Source organism: Myxine glutinosa, chromosome 6, assembly GCF_964187855.1.
Source record: "Myxine glutinosa chromosome 6, kmMyxGlut1.1, whole genome shotgun sequence".
NCBI classification, from domain to species: domain Eukaryota; kingdom Metazoa; phylum Chordata; class Myxini; order Myxiniformes; family Myxinidae; genus Myxine; species Myxine glutinosa.
The window spans coordinates 33,618,088-33,632,895 of record NC_136266.1 but is presented as its reverse complement, the minus strand read 5'-3'; the positions used below and the strand labels follow the sequence as shown (position 1 = coordinate 33,632,895).

Here is a 14,808-nt window from a genome sequence, read left to right as displayed (position 1 = left end):
CTCCCTTTCCAGATCTGATTCTCACCCTGAATAATTGCATAATTAACTCGTTTTATAGAATCTGAACTCCTCGCGTTTGGAAGGCCTCCCTGTTTCACTTTCTCTTTTTCACCCGCTCCCCCTCATTCTTACCCCCCTCCACTCCCAGACCCTCCCCTGGCTGTTCATTTCCCTTGCTTGTTGCATCAACATGTTCCTCCACTACCCCACTGTCAATATGCTACATTTTACTTTCTGTAACCTCGCTCTTCAATAGGCCTAGATATTGTGCCTCAAAAAAACAAAAGAAAGGTAAACTGATAATTTGCTAACTTATCATATTGACACGAGAATCTAAAATGTTGTCTAGATCAGTTGTACTGTTTTACTTTTTTCCCCATCATCTTTCCGCTTTAGTGATTTCTTTTTTTTGTAACATTCTTGCTGTGGTGCATGTTATTCTGCAAAAGACACACAAGCAACAACTGATTTTTTTTATTGTCACACACTTGGCAAACCCCAAAATACAAGCTCTGTCACAACTCATAATAACAAGGGTTTTGCCAATTAATACGGCAAAAGCCAGAAAAATCAGTCTTGACAAAATCATCATGTAGTTCAAAATCATCTTTCAAAAACACTCACAATTGTATGCACACAGAATACAATACATTTACTTGATCATCATCATCATCTACTACTACTACTACTACTACTACTACTCCAACAACTACTACTACTACTACTACTCGTACAACTACTACTACTCGTACAACTACTACTACTACTCCTACAACTACTACTACAACTACTACTACTACTCCTACAACTACTACTACAACTACTACTACTACTCCTACTACTACTACTACTACTACTACTCTTACAACTACTACTACTACTCCTACAACTACTATTACTACTCCGACAACTACTATTACTACTCCTACAACTACTATTACTACTCCGACAACGACTATTACTACTCCTACAACTACTACTGCTACTCCTACAACTACTACTAATACTAATAATACTCCGATTATTCCTACCTTTTTGTGGGGTCAGCCAGGAAGTCATTATTCCATTAGCCAGGGCTGATGTTCAACTGAATCTGGCAGGAATTTGGAATTTTGTGATAATTTTGAATCTATGATAATTCTCCTTCTCTTCATGAATGGCACCGTGGAATATTTAACCTCTACCAACTAATACTAGAAGACAGGGTACCCAGCTTTATATCCATGCAAGGCATCATAGTACACTGTGATGCAATCAATGCCCTGTGACCGTGAAGGACCAATCTGACAGTTTATAGTCAGACTAAGAATCAAACAGGGACACGTTGGCCCAAAGATAAGTACATTATCTGCGCATCTTGTTGGATCGACTTGATATCTGACTATATTTGTTACGTCACATGTTCAACTTTTTTATTCCACATTTCAAATTAAATGATGCTCACATGAATCCAATACCCGTTTTACCGTCGAGTCTCATTATAATGAACACGTATGTGTTCCATAGATTAATTTTTGTATCGAAAATATGTTGGACCAAGACTATTCCATCCCCTCTCCCCTCCTTTCCCTGTCCAAAAAGGGTAAGCACAATCATTCAGTGCTTGCAAGTGTGACACATTGTCGTGGCAATGCCCACAAAAAAACTTTCTACATTTCACCTGAAACAGTTTGATCTGTAGCTCCTGTTTGGCCAAAAGTTCCACTTGAGATTTTTCCACATTTAGAGGTGGCGGATAGCATAAAAGCTATTCATATTGTGATAGAAACATGTAAATTTGCATGAGAGCTCTGAAGAGGATATTTTAATAATAAAAAAACCCCATTGGCCATCAAATAAATTCTAAATGGTGGCATATCAAATATGGCAGGCTATGATTGACATATGAAATATTATCTGTCTCTTTTGAAAGATGAATTAACTAATTAACTAATTAATTAATTAATTTGATTAAAGATCGTTACAATAAAATCTGTCAAACGCTGAATTAACGCCAGGGGGGTTGACTCAGCCTGTTCATCCTTCCAAGGTCGGCAAATTGAGTACCAGTTCACTGGTAATTCCCTACTTGTCGTTAAAAAGCAGCAAAAAGGGTTGGCGTCAGGAAGGGCATCCGGCCGTAAAACATTGCTTCAAAAAGGGGACCGAAAAACAACAACAACCACAGTTCCCGAAAAAGGCCAACCCCCGCTTGCGGGGAAAAATGGCCTCTAAAGGTGTTTTTTTTGTTTGTTTTTTTTTCTTTTGAAAGATGAAAGTGTGCCTCTTTTGTCGTTATCACTTTTCATAATTCGCATGAAAGTGACTCACTGAAGTGTGCCATATGAATTCCACACAATACGAAAATTTTCACAATCCAAAAGGTAGCGTTAAGAAATTGAACATGTTGTCAATTTCAAATTGTAAATGATTTGCAATTAGCAGTATAAACCACTTATTACACCATAAATAAATTGATATAAGGTCCCACATATATAATACTAGAACGGCATTCGGTAGAGCGCATACCTCCGCCAGGCTGACAGTTCATTTTGTATCCCAATGATAGGCCGGGTCTGGATTCGGACCTGAACCAAAATCTAATAGGCTTGTTCTTGTCGCCTAACCAACTCATTCACCTCGTTTTGTCATAACTCATCCATAACTTTTTTAAATATCATGTATATCGCTTTTCGCCCGATCCCTTAATGGTGAAGAATCACTTAAGAATTAAATAATTCTCGTATCCGAATCCATATTCAGATCTTCACCAAAATCAAATCGATTAGTCCTTGTCACACACACAACCTCTCCACCAAATTTCGTCCAATTCCGTCCATCACTTTTTGAGATATTCTGCTATATATCGTTTTTGGCCCGATCTCCCAATGGTGAAAAATCACTTAAAAGTCCCACTAGCTGGATCCGAATCCGGATCTTCACCAAGATGAAATCGATTAGTCCTTGTCACACACACAACCTCTCCACCAAATTTCGTCCAATTCCGTCCATCACTTTTTGAGATATCTTGTTCACAGACAGACAGAGAAACAGACAGACAGGGGTGAAAACATGACCTCCATCCACCTTTGGTGGTGGAGGTAATAAGGCATACCAATGCAATTTGGATAAAGACTCCAGAAAATTGTGTGAAAAGGCATATACAGCAGGTGAAACCTTAAATTCATCACATATATAACACAGGTTACTACGTAATATAGCTATGAGTTACATACCTTCTTATGATAGCTAAACAACAGTTATGTGTGCACCATGAAGATGAATGGGCCTTAAAACATATGCTGTCGCCTCCTTTCCATTTCTGACGTTTTTCTCAATTTAACCTCATTTTCACAATGGTGGCCCTTGTTTTGAGGGAATGTATATTTAACGTCTAGTAGATCTTGCATTGACGTTACAAAAAGATAACTCTAAATCAGGGCTAGGCATTCCATTATTATGGGGAAGGCCTCACAATAATGGGGAGAGTCTTACATTGTGGTATGTGTAACCTCTAATAGTCTAAGGCAAATGCATGACAAATCTCGATTATTAACACATCATTTGCAATTGAATTTGAACTGGTAATACCTCATCACTTGATTTGGTGATTCAGATTGCCGCCATCTTGAAATTGGCAGCCATATTGAATTTTTTTCATGTCCAGTGGGGTTTTTGAAACATGTTCATTCTTGGGACTACCCATGATTAATTTCACGCTTCTATCACAATTTGAAGGATTACACCTGCATTTGGGTTTTATCTGCTACGCTAATTGGCTCAATTGATATAATACAAACATAGTAATTCTGCACATATATAATTTTTCGGTGGATTGAGATGTAATTTATTCATTAAAATGGGATTGTCGACCAAAGGTGACACTCATAAAGAATTTCAATATGAGTGCTCATCATAACAGGTCTCAAATGTATAATTGAGCTTTAACAAAAATAAGACTCAGCAAGTGTGTTTGAAAAAGGTTTTGGATCATTCATTCTTATGATTTAGGGTTCATTTGCATTCCACCTGTGTTGCACAACATAGTTATGAAGCATTGTTTGTGATTTTAGATGGACGTTCCGCTGTCCTTCCTGCTCTCCCGGCTCCTCACAAAACCATTCATGTCGCATACATTGTGAGGCACTCATGCGACCACTGCACACCATTGCCCAAGGATCAGGAACAGCAGATGAATTAGGACAACCTGACTTGCTCTAATATTTGTCATCACGTTTGACATGTTATTTGATAAAATGCAGTTTTAAAAAAGCCATGTAAAATAATAACTGCAAAGAAAAAGATGACGTTAAGAATGAATAGTGACCTCTAATTTTGCAAGATTTTGTTTGAGTAGTCACATGGAAAATTGCGTTTTCATTGTTTCATTACAAGGATATTTTGTGAAAACGCAGCGATATAACTTCCCAGGGACTGAACCAAGTCAAATGCTATTATTGGCAACAGCTGTCTCGCATTTATCCACTGTATTTTGCACATGCTGGCACCAGGGATAACAGGACGATGCCTTTGTCCTTGGTTTTACGTCACACCGTTGGCAAGCAAAAAATTTCTCAGCCCTGCAATGAGCATTCTGGACAATAGACTCATTGCAATAATGTGTGCTCTTGACCCTTCAGAACCCAGCCTTGGTCTTGTTTGTCTCACAATCCTTAGTCACCCTTTGTCAATTTTATGTGGCACATTCAGGCTATTATTTTATGGTCACAACATGGAATGTTCTGTTATTTTTCTCTTCCAGAAAGGTCAAATACATTATTGAAGTAAGCAAACGTTTTCACTTCATTTTCTTTATTTGTTTATTTTTCCCAAATTTGGGCCTGAGTTGTCATTTATCTTTAAAATATAGACCACTAGCCGAAAGCACCCGGCGTTGCCCGGGTTCTTTTTGAAAGAATTTACTACTATAAATCAGCTTTTACTCGCGGCCGTAGAAGATTGAATACTATAATTCAGCTCAGCTTTTAATTGCGAAATGGGCCCAGCCCGGCTGAAGCGGCCTCGACCGGCCTCGCCACCTAGCCTATAACCTTCCCGGGGCCCGTCCCGACATTTTTAGTTCTTTTTGAATGAATTTACTACTACAATTCAGCTTTTACTCGTGGCCGTAGAAGATTGACTACTATAATTCAGCTCAGCTTTCAATTGCGAAATGGGCCCAGCCCGGCCGAGGTGGGCGTCGACCGGCCTCGCCACCTTGCCTATAACCTTCTGGGGCCCGTCCCGACATTCTTTTTGAATGAATTTACTACTATAATTCAGCTTTTACTCGCGGCCGTAGAAGATTGACTACTATAATTCAGCTCAGCTTTTAATTACAAAATGGGCCCAGCTCGGCCGAAGCGGCCTCGACCGGCCTCACCACCGAGCCTATAACCTTCCCGGGGCCTGTCCCGGCATTTTTAGTTCTTTTTGAATGAATTTACTACTATAATTCAGCTTTTACTCGTGGCCGTAGAAGATTGACTACTATAATTCAGCTCAGCTTTTAATTGCGAAATGGGCCCAGCCCGGCCTAGGTGGGCCTCGACCGGCCTCGCCACCTAGCCTATAACCTTCCCAGGGCCCGTCCCGACATTTTTAGTTCTTTTTGAATGAATTTACTACTATAATTCAGCTTTTACTCGTGGCCGTAGAAGATTGACTACTATAATTCAGCTCAGCTTTTAATTGCGAAATGGGCCCAGCCTGGCCGAGGTGGGCCTCGACCAGCCTCGCCACCTAGCCTATAACCTTCCCTGAACCCGTCTCGACATTTTTTGTTTTGGAGGTTTCCTCCTATCTTTCACCGTTCAGGAGATTAGCGTGTGCAGACAAACAAACAAACAATCAAACAAACAAACAAAAACTTTCTTTTATATATATATAGATAGATAGATAGATAGATAGATAGATAGATAGATAGATGATACGGATCTATCTCATAGCTAGAGCAGAGAATATTTGACATTCCCATAACAAACCAGCATGCTCAGTTAGGTTCAGCCAAATTTGGAACAGTATTTGCCTGGCATGCACTCTGACTGAAAACAGGAAAAAATAATTGTGAAATAAGAATGGAATTATACTAATGGGTTCATCACAATGGTGCATAATGGACTACACAATGAAATCAAATTATTCAAAAACCATTTGAAAATCATTATAAAGAATGCAATATTAAGATAAAGGTTCAAAGGTAGAGGACGTTGGTACACACACCTTTTTACTTCCACAAGAAGCTTTGAAATAAAGTCTTTTGCCTCATTGGAGACAATGTTCTCGAATGCTTCATGTTCAAAGTCCCAGCGTACTCTGGCAATGTTGTTTAAAGTTTCGTTGTCATTCGCTCCCATGAATGGCGACAGGCCACTGAGACTGGGAGAACATCCAAAAATAAGAGGAGAAACATAGCATTTCAAAAGTTTCTTTTTGAATCGGACCCATATGAACAAAGAATAATTCAATCACTAATTTGGAAGGTTGATGTTTGGGAGTATGTGTGACAATGGCGTGAATAAACAGGTGGACAGGTGGATGATAAAAAATACTGTTCTGCAGTTAATCCCGGTTTATGCTTACAGCATGTAGGTGATCACTCCAACACTCCACATGTCCGTTGAAAATGTAACATTGTCGTAGTTCACCACCTCAGGCGCCAGAAACTCGGGAATCCCACCATGAACTTTCAGTTTCTCATGCGGTTTATATCTGGAAGACATTTCATATTCCTATAATTTGTGACGACTTATTTTGTACACTAGACATTTTTGTTTGTTTAAATGTTCAACGTTCATGGATTGCAAATGGGTTTCGAACCAAAGACTTCATATGAAGTTCGTTTTTCTATACTTTGTTTCTCATCAATGAAAGGTTTTTAGGAGTATGCTTTTCACCCCTCAGCCCAAATTGGGCTAAGGGGTATTGTCGTCACGGGCGTCCGGGCGTCCGTCAACTTTTGGTTTCCGTCAATTTCAAGGAAAACGGCTTGTCCGATTAAATCCATGTTTGCATTGTGTGTTGGGGTTGAGTAGAGGAAGGTGCCTTTCGAAAATGGGCGCGCTGCGATTTTCAATATGGCCGCCACGGCAGCCATCTTGAAATTGGATGCCGTCAATTTCGAGCAGAACGGCTTGTCCGATTAAATCCATTTTTGCAGTGTGTGTTGGGGTTGAGTAGAGGAAGGTTCATGGTCGCGCTGCGATTTTCAATATGGCCGCCATGGCAGCCATCTTGAAATTGGTTTCCATCAATTTCAAGCAGAACGGCTTGTCCGATGAAATCCATTTTTGCAGTGTGTGTTGGGGTTGAGTAGAGGAAGGTTCCTTTCGAAAATGGGCGCGCTGCGATTTTTAATATGGCCGCCACGGCAGCCATCTTGAAATTGGTTTCCACCATGCATGGGCTGAGGGGTTACGCCCGCTTTGCGGTGCTATTTATTTTCTATAGCAATATCAAGCCTATGCAGGAGCTCATACATCTATCACATATTGGGCTAAACTATCACAAAACAGTTTGCAGTTGAAAATAATCTGTAACAAGCGTTACGCCTAGGTCCCCCGTCAGGGAAGTGATGTGAGTTGACAAAGTGGAACAAGCAGAAAACATGCTATGATATGATATTTCGCTCACAAGGTTCAGACATACATGGAGGCAGCCATCTTGGATTTTGACGTGGCGACCCAATTTTCAATAGCGTTCTTCCTTATGCCTAGATACACCCACACACCAGAAGGTACTTTGCTTATTTTTCAAGATATTTCGCTCACAAGGTTCAGACATATATATGGTGGCGGCCATCTTGGATTTTGACGTGGCGACCCAATTTACAATAGCGGTCTACCTTATGCCGAGATACACCCACACACCAAATTAGAAGTTGGTACTTCGCTTATCTGTCAAGATATTCATCTCACAAGATTCAGACTTACATGGCGGCGGCCATCTTGGATTTTGACGTGGCGACCCAATTTTAAACAGCGTTCTTCCGTGTGCCTAGAAACCCCCACACACCAGATTAGAAGTTGGTACTTCGCTTATTTTTCAAGATATTTCGCTCACAAGGTTCAGACATATATATGGTGGCGGCCATCTTGGATTTTGACGTGGCGACCCAATTTTCAATAGCGTTCTTCCTTATGGCGAGATACACCCATACACCAAATTAGAAGTTGGTACTTCGCTTATTTTTCAAGATATTCATCTCACAAGTTTTTTTCTGTTTTTTTTTTTTGTATACTGAATCGAGGTTCGTGAAAGAGCTAACATCTACTTCACAAACAAATCAACCAGACAAACAAAATATATAAAAAGAGGGAGCGGAAGACAAGAGAAGGGGAAGGTTCGGACATACATGGCGGCGGCCATTTTGGATTTTGACATGGCGACCCAATTTTCAATAGCGTTCTTCCTTATGCCTAGATACACCCACACACCAGATTAGAAGTTGGTACTTCGCTTATTTTTCAAGATATTTCGCTCACAAGGTTAGACGTATATATGGTGGCGGCCATCTTGGATTTTAACGTGGCGACCCAATTTTCAATAGCGTTCTTCCTTATGGCGAGATACACCCACACACCAAATTAGAAGTTGGTACTTCGCTTATTTCTCAAGATATTCATCTCACAAGGTTCGGACATACATGGCGGTGGCCATCTTGTATTTTGACGTGGCGACCCAATAGATACACCCACACACCAGATTAGACGTTGGTACTTCGCTTATTGTTCGAGATATTTCACTCACAAGTTTCAGACATATATATGGTGGCGGCCATCTTGGATTTTGACGTGGCGACCCAATTTTCAATAGCGTTCATCCTTATGGCGAGATACACCCACACACCAAATTAGAAGTTGGTACTTCGCTTATTTTTCAAGATATTCATCTCACAAGGTTCAGACATACATGGCGGCGGCCATCTTGGATTTTGACGTGGCGACCCAATTTTCAACAGCGTTCTTCCTTATGCCTAGATACACCCACACACCAGATTAGAAGTTGGTACTTCGCTTATTTTTCAAGATATGCAGGTTACAAGGTTCAGACATACATGGCATCAGACATACATGGCGGCGGCCATCTTGGATTTTGACGTGGCGACCCAATTTTAAACAGTGTTCTTCCTTGTGCCAAGATACACCCACACACCAGATTAGAAGTTGGTACTTCGCTTATTTTTCAAGATATTTCGCTCACAAGGTTCAGACATATATATGGTGGCGGCCATCTTGGATTTTGACGTGGCGACCCAATTTTCAATAGCGTTCTTCCTTATGCCGAGATACACCCACACACCAAATTAGAAGTTGGTACTTCGCTTATTTTTCAAGATATTCATCTCACAAGGTTCAGACATACATGGCGGCGGCCATCTTGGCTTTTGACGTGGCGACTCGATTTTAAACAGCGTTCTTCCTTGTGCCTAGATACACCCACACACCAGATTAGACGTTGGTACTTCGCTTATTTTTCGAGATATTTTGCTCACAAGTTTCAGACATATATATGGTGGCGGCCATCTTGGATTTTGACGTGGCGACCCAATTTTCAATAGCTTTCTTCCTTATGCCGAGATACACCCACACACCAAATTAGAAGTTGGTACTTCGCTTATTTTTCAAGATATTCATCTCACAAGGTTCAGACATACATGGCGGCGGCCATCTTGGATTTTGACGTGGCGACCCAATTTTCAATAGCTTTCTTCCTTATGCCTAGATACACCCACACACCAGATTAGAAGTTGGTACTTCGCTTATTTTTCAAGATATGCAGGTTACAAGGTTCAGACATACATGGCGGCGGCCATCTTGGATTTTGACGTGGGTTGCACCCACACACCAAATTCGAATGCGGTCCTTCACTTACGCACGCCCGCACACACACACGGACGGACGGACGGACGGACGGACACATGGACGGAGGGGAAAGCCATAGTCCCCCTTTCGCTCCGCTGTGCGACGGGGGACAATTACCAAAATTGTGAAAAGCACATATAAGAGCAGAAAATGCAAGAAACCCCCAACTCGAGTAACGCTCTGTGGTTTAAGCAATTTTGGTCATCCTGTAGAACTTGGACATTATGAAATATCAATGTACTTCACACCAATCACATGGATACAAGGAGGAAATTGACAAATCAATACATGGATATGAACCTGAAATCTCTGCATCATGAACTGTGTACTTGGATTGAAAATCAAAACATGTCAACGTAACACTAAATATTTGTGGTTGAATACATATTTTGCATTTGTGTATTTTAGCAAGCTGAATGTTCTTGCGTATTTATGTCTTAAGCTAATGCGACATTCTCCATAAGAACTACGCACACTCTTGCTTGACTTGGCGACTTTATTACACTTGGTCCTTGGTTAACGTCATGGTTACGTTCTTGAAATCCACGACGTTGAGTGAAACGACGTTAAATGGATCGATTTATCTCTTTGCAAAACTTGTCCCTTACAACAACACAACAACATGCATTTTCAGGCCATTTTCCCTGCTAGAGCGGGGGTTAGCCTTGCGGTCCCCATGACAATCTTCCCCATCTTGCCCTATTTTCTGCATCTCTCCTTGTTAACCCCCTTGCCCGCATTTCTTCTCCCACCATCTTTAGCCAAGTCTTTCTCGGTCTTCCCCGTCCTCTACTTCCTTCTACATTCATTTTCATCACTCTTCTCAACCAGTCACTTTCATCCTTCCTCAACACATGACCAAACCATCTCAACCTGTTCCTCTTCACAGCATCAATCACAGGCTCTATTCCCATCATTTTTCGCAATTCATCATTTGTCTTCCTCTCTCTCAACGATACTCCGCACATCCATCGAACCATTCGCATTTCCACCCTTTCCAACCTTTGTTGCTGCTCCACGTTCATTACCCATGTCTCGCTCCCATAAATCATAACACTTCTCACACATGCAGCATACACCTTTCCCTTCAGCTTCAACGACACTCCCCTCCTCGTCAGCACGCCACTCAGTTCCCGAAACTTCTTCCATGCACATCTCACTCTAGCAACCGTTGCCGAGTCTGATCCACCTTCTCCATTCAGCATGTCTCCGAGGTAGCAAAATGTTTTCACACCTTCCAGCTTCATGCCGTCTCCAAGATCCAACTCAACATTTCCTCCATGTGCAGCTCCCTCTGTGCACACCTTACATTTGAATGTAGCTGCCACACTGGTTAATGACCCTCTCAGACCACTACATTTTTGATGAACCCACTCAGCGCACATTGTACATTGAATGGAGTTCACTCCGACACCCTTCCTGCACACAGCACAGGGCCACTTCCCAGTTTTTTCCACCTCACCACATGCTTTACCACTTGCCATCACCTTCGTCTTTCCGATATTCACCTTCAGACCTTTTGTCTCCATACATTCCTTCCACTTGTTCATCTTTTCCTTCAGTCCATGCATACTTTCCACAATCAACACCAGATCATCTGCATACAACAACTCCCACGGTGAACCCTCCTTTACGTTCTGAGCCAGCACCTCCATCACAGCTACAAATAGTAGTGGACTTAGTACCGACCCCTGATGCACTCCCACCTTCACCTCGAACTCACCACTGTTCTCGTCCTACGTCCTTACAGCTGTGCGTGCTCTTTTGTACATTGCCATCACTACTCCGATCAACCATTCCTCCACTCCTAACTTCCTCATTGCCCATATCAATACTTTGCGTGGAACCCTATCGAATGCTTTCACCAGATCAACAAACCCAAGAAACAACTTCTTCCTCTTCTCCACATACTCCTCCTGCAACTGCCTCACAATAAAAAGCACGTCTGTCATTCCTCTTCCTGGCATAAATCCAAACTGCATTTCGTCGATCTTCACTTTCTTCCTTATCCTCCTCTCCAACACCCTTTCCAATACCTTCATTCCATGCTCCAATAACTTTATCGCTCGGTACGAGCCACACTCTAGAGGGTCACCTTTCCGCTTGTATAGAGGGACGAGGGTACTCAGTTCCCAAGCCACTGGAATGCGGCCTTCTTTCACCGCAAGATTACAGATCTCTGTCATTCTCTTCACACCCCAACTTCCTGCTACCTTCAACATATCTCCCACAACTCCCGTCGGCCCTCCCGCTTTTCTACTCTTCATTGCTTTTATCGCTTCCTCAACTTCCTTCTCAGTTATCTTCTCTGCCGGTCCTAAAACTGGGTTACTCTCTATGTTGCCATCCCATTCATTCTCTGTATTCAACAGCATTTCCATATATCTTTTCCATCTTCCTTTAATTCCATCTGGGTCGACAACGATTTGTCCCACTTCATCCTTCAAGCAACTCACCCCCATCACATCACACCTCTCTTTCGCTATCTGCTTTGCAATCCTGAATACTGCTCTCTGACCCTCTTTCGAATCCAAGCGTTCTCCAAACATTTTCCTACATGCCTCCTGCGCCTTTGCTACCTCTTTCTTTGCAGGCTTCTTGGCTGCCTTATAACTTTCATGCTCTGCTGTTTCTGCTCCCGTACCCTTCGCCTTCTGCCACTCTTTGAACTTCTTCCTCTTCTCATCAATCCTCTTTCCAACTTCATCATCCCACCACCATGTTTCCGAGTGCCTCGGTGGTCCTTTTGTCCATCCACATACCTCACCAACGGCTCCCAACAGACTAGCTTTCATTGACATCCAACCTCTTTCAAGTTCAACCACATTATCCTCTACCCTACTCAGCCTCTCTTTTAATGCCTCCCTTACTGTCACCTCTTTCAACCTCCACACCTTCATTCTCGGTTGGTACTTCACCCGCCGAGCTCTCCTCGCACCTTTTACCCTTATGTCGCAGACAACCAAGTGGTGCTGTGAAACAGCCTCCTCCCCCGGGATCACCTTTGTGTCCCGGAGGTGCCCCCTATCTCGCCTACGCACCATCAGGTAGTCAGCGGTTGTCGTCGACCCACCTGACGTGTATGTAACAAGCTTATTATCCTCTTTCTGGAACTGAGTATTACAAATCAACAAATCAGTTCCATCAGCAAACTCCAAAATCCTTTCACCTTCTCCATTTCTCACACCATATCCGTAACCCCCATGAACTCCCTCAAAACCATCCATACTCCTTCCCACATGTCCATTTAGGTCTCCTCCTACCACAACAACTTCCTCATCTTTCACGGTTTCCATCAGCTTCTCTATTGCACACCAGAACTTGTCCTTCTCTTCATCGCTCCGACCAACCTGCGGAGCATATCCCGAGATGACGTTCACCAAGAGCTTACCCATGTCATTGTCCCTTACCGATGTGATATTTTTAAAGTCCAAAAATAGCATAACTCTGTGAAAATTGACGAAACACCCTGAAACTCGAACTTGTTCTGTAACTTATCATAATAAAGTGCCAGGTACCAGGTTTCAGTTTAATATGCCAAGGGGTTTGGGGAAAAGTCTGAAAAACCACAGACAGACAGAGGGGGAGCAAACTTATAGTCTCCGGGAAGGGGACTCATAAAATAAATAGGTATGTTAGGTATAGCCCCCATTAAATGCATTACGTTTAAGTAAATGTGCACACTTTTTATTGTATATATGTTCCGTATTGTACTTTGTAATACAATACTGTAAATAAATGACAAAAAATACTCTTTAGTAAGATAAAGCAATCAACTGGTGGCGAGTCACTGGGACCCGGACAGTTATTCCCCTTCTCCAGCTGACAGGGGGTCCCTCCAAGGCTGCTGCTTCCTCCCCGACGATGTAATAGCGAGTTATGGGTAAATAATCACGACATTCTTTGAAGTCTTGGTATCTAATTATTATGGACATTGTAATGAAACGTTAGCTGGAACAACTTTAAAGGAGGATACCCTGTACAAGCATTCCTATTTTATACCATAATTTTTGAGAAAGGTTATTTGTCTGAAATATTATTCCAAGCACAAAATTTTTCTATCAATCTGAAAGTTCCTTCCTCAGGACGGTCTTTATGTAGTCAATTTGTCATGGTATTTATTTAATTTTCATTTCCATGTGTCGTGTATGTTGGGTATTTATTGCCATTTGTCATGCGATTGCCCTCGGTGAAGACCGGGCAATCACGGATGGAAACGAGCTTAATGAGGCGACAATCAATGGCGGATTTGCTATACGCGCAGGAGAAAGGAGGAAAGAGGAAGAAGAAGCGGCGAGATTTACCTCACGGTCCGTGCGCGCCAGCGTCTTCACCCTGTGGAAAGTAACTCACGAACGAAAACGGAATTATGTACAAAAATAAATGTTTATTAAACGGTACCCGATAACAAAGGACGCGGCGTTAAAATAAACCCCCTAGATTGGGATCGCACTCACAGACTTCGAATACAAGACAATGGAAGGATGAATAAAATTAATCATTGTGTGCGCGTTTGTGCTGGCTTAACTGTCTGGATGTCAGGTCCGTCTGGCTCCTCCACCGAAGGTGGAAGGAGGTTATGTTTTTACCCCTGTCTCTTTGTCTGTCTGTGAACAAGATATCTCAAAAGGTTATGGACGGATTCGGACGAAATTTAGCAGAAATGTAGTGTATGTGAGAGGGACGAAATTGTTCGATTTTGGTGAAGATCAGGATTTGCATCCGGCTAGTACAATTTTTTAAGTGATTCTTTACCATTGGGAGGTGGGACCAAAAACGATAAATAGCAGGATATCTCAAAAAATTATGGACGGATTTGGACGAAACTTGGTGGACCAGTTGGGTGTGACAAGTCGAATCGATTCGATTTTGATGAAGATCTGAATATGGATTCGGATACTAGCATTGTTTAATTTTTAAGTGATTCTTCACCATTGAAAGATCTGGCGAAAATCGATATATAACA

At 42.0% G+C, this 14,808-nt stretch overlaps 1 protein-coding gene across 1 annotated transcript in view; it reads right to left on the bottom strand.

Moving 5' to 3' along the window:
• Positions 1-459: 459 nt before the first annotated feature.
• The window catches only part of LOC137429356 (uncharacterized), a 73,008-nt gene continuing 58,659 nt past the window's right edge, over positions 460-14,808 (bottom strand). The window contains exons 11-13 of the mRNA XM_068119309.2: positions 6,562-6,690; positions 6,202-6,357; positions 460-4,137 (exon numbers count right to left, since the gene is read on the bottom strand). Coding sequence (XP_067975410.2) covers positions 3,987-4,137; positions 6,202-6,357; positions 6,562-6,690 — 436 coding nt within the window. The 3' untranslated portion in view covers positions 460-3,986. The remainder of the gene's footprint in view (positions 4,138-6,201; positions 6,358-6,561; positions 6,691-14,808) is intronic.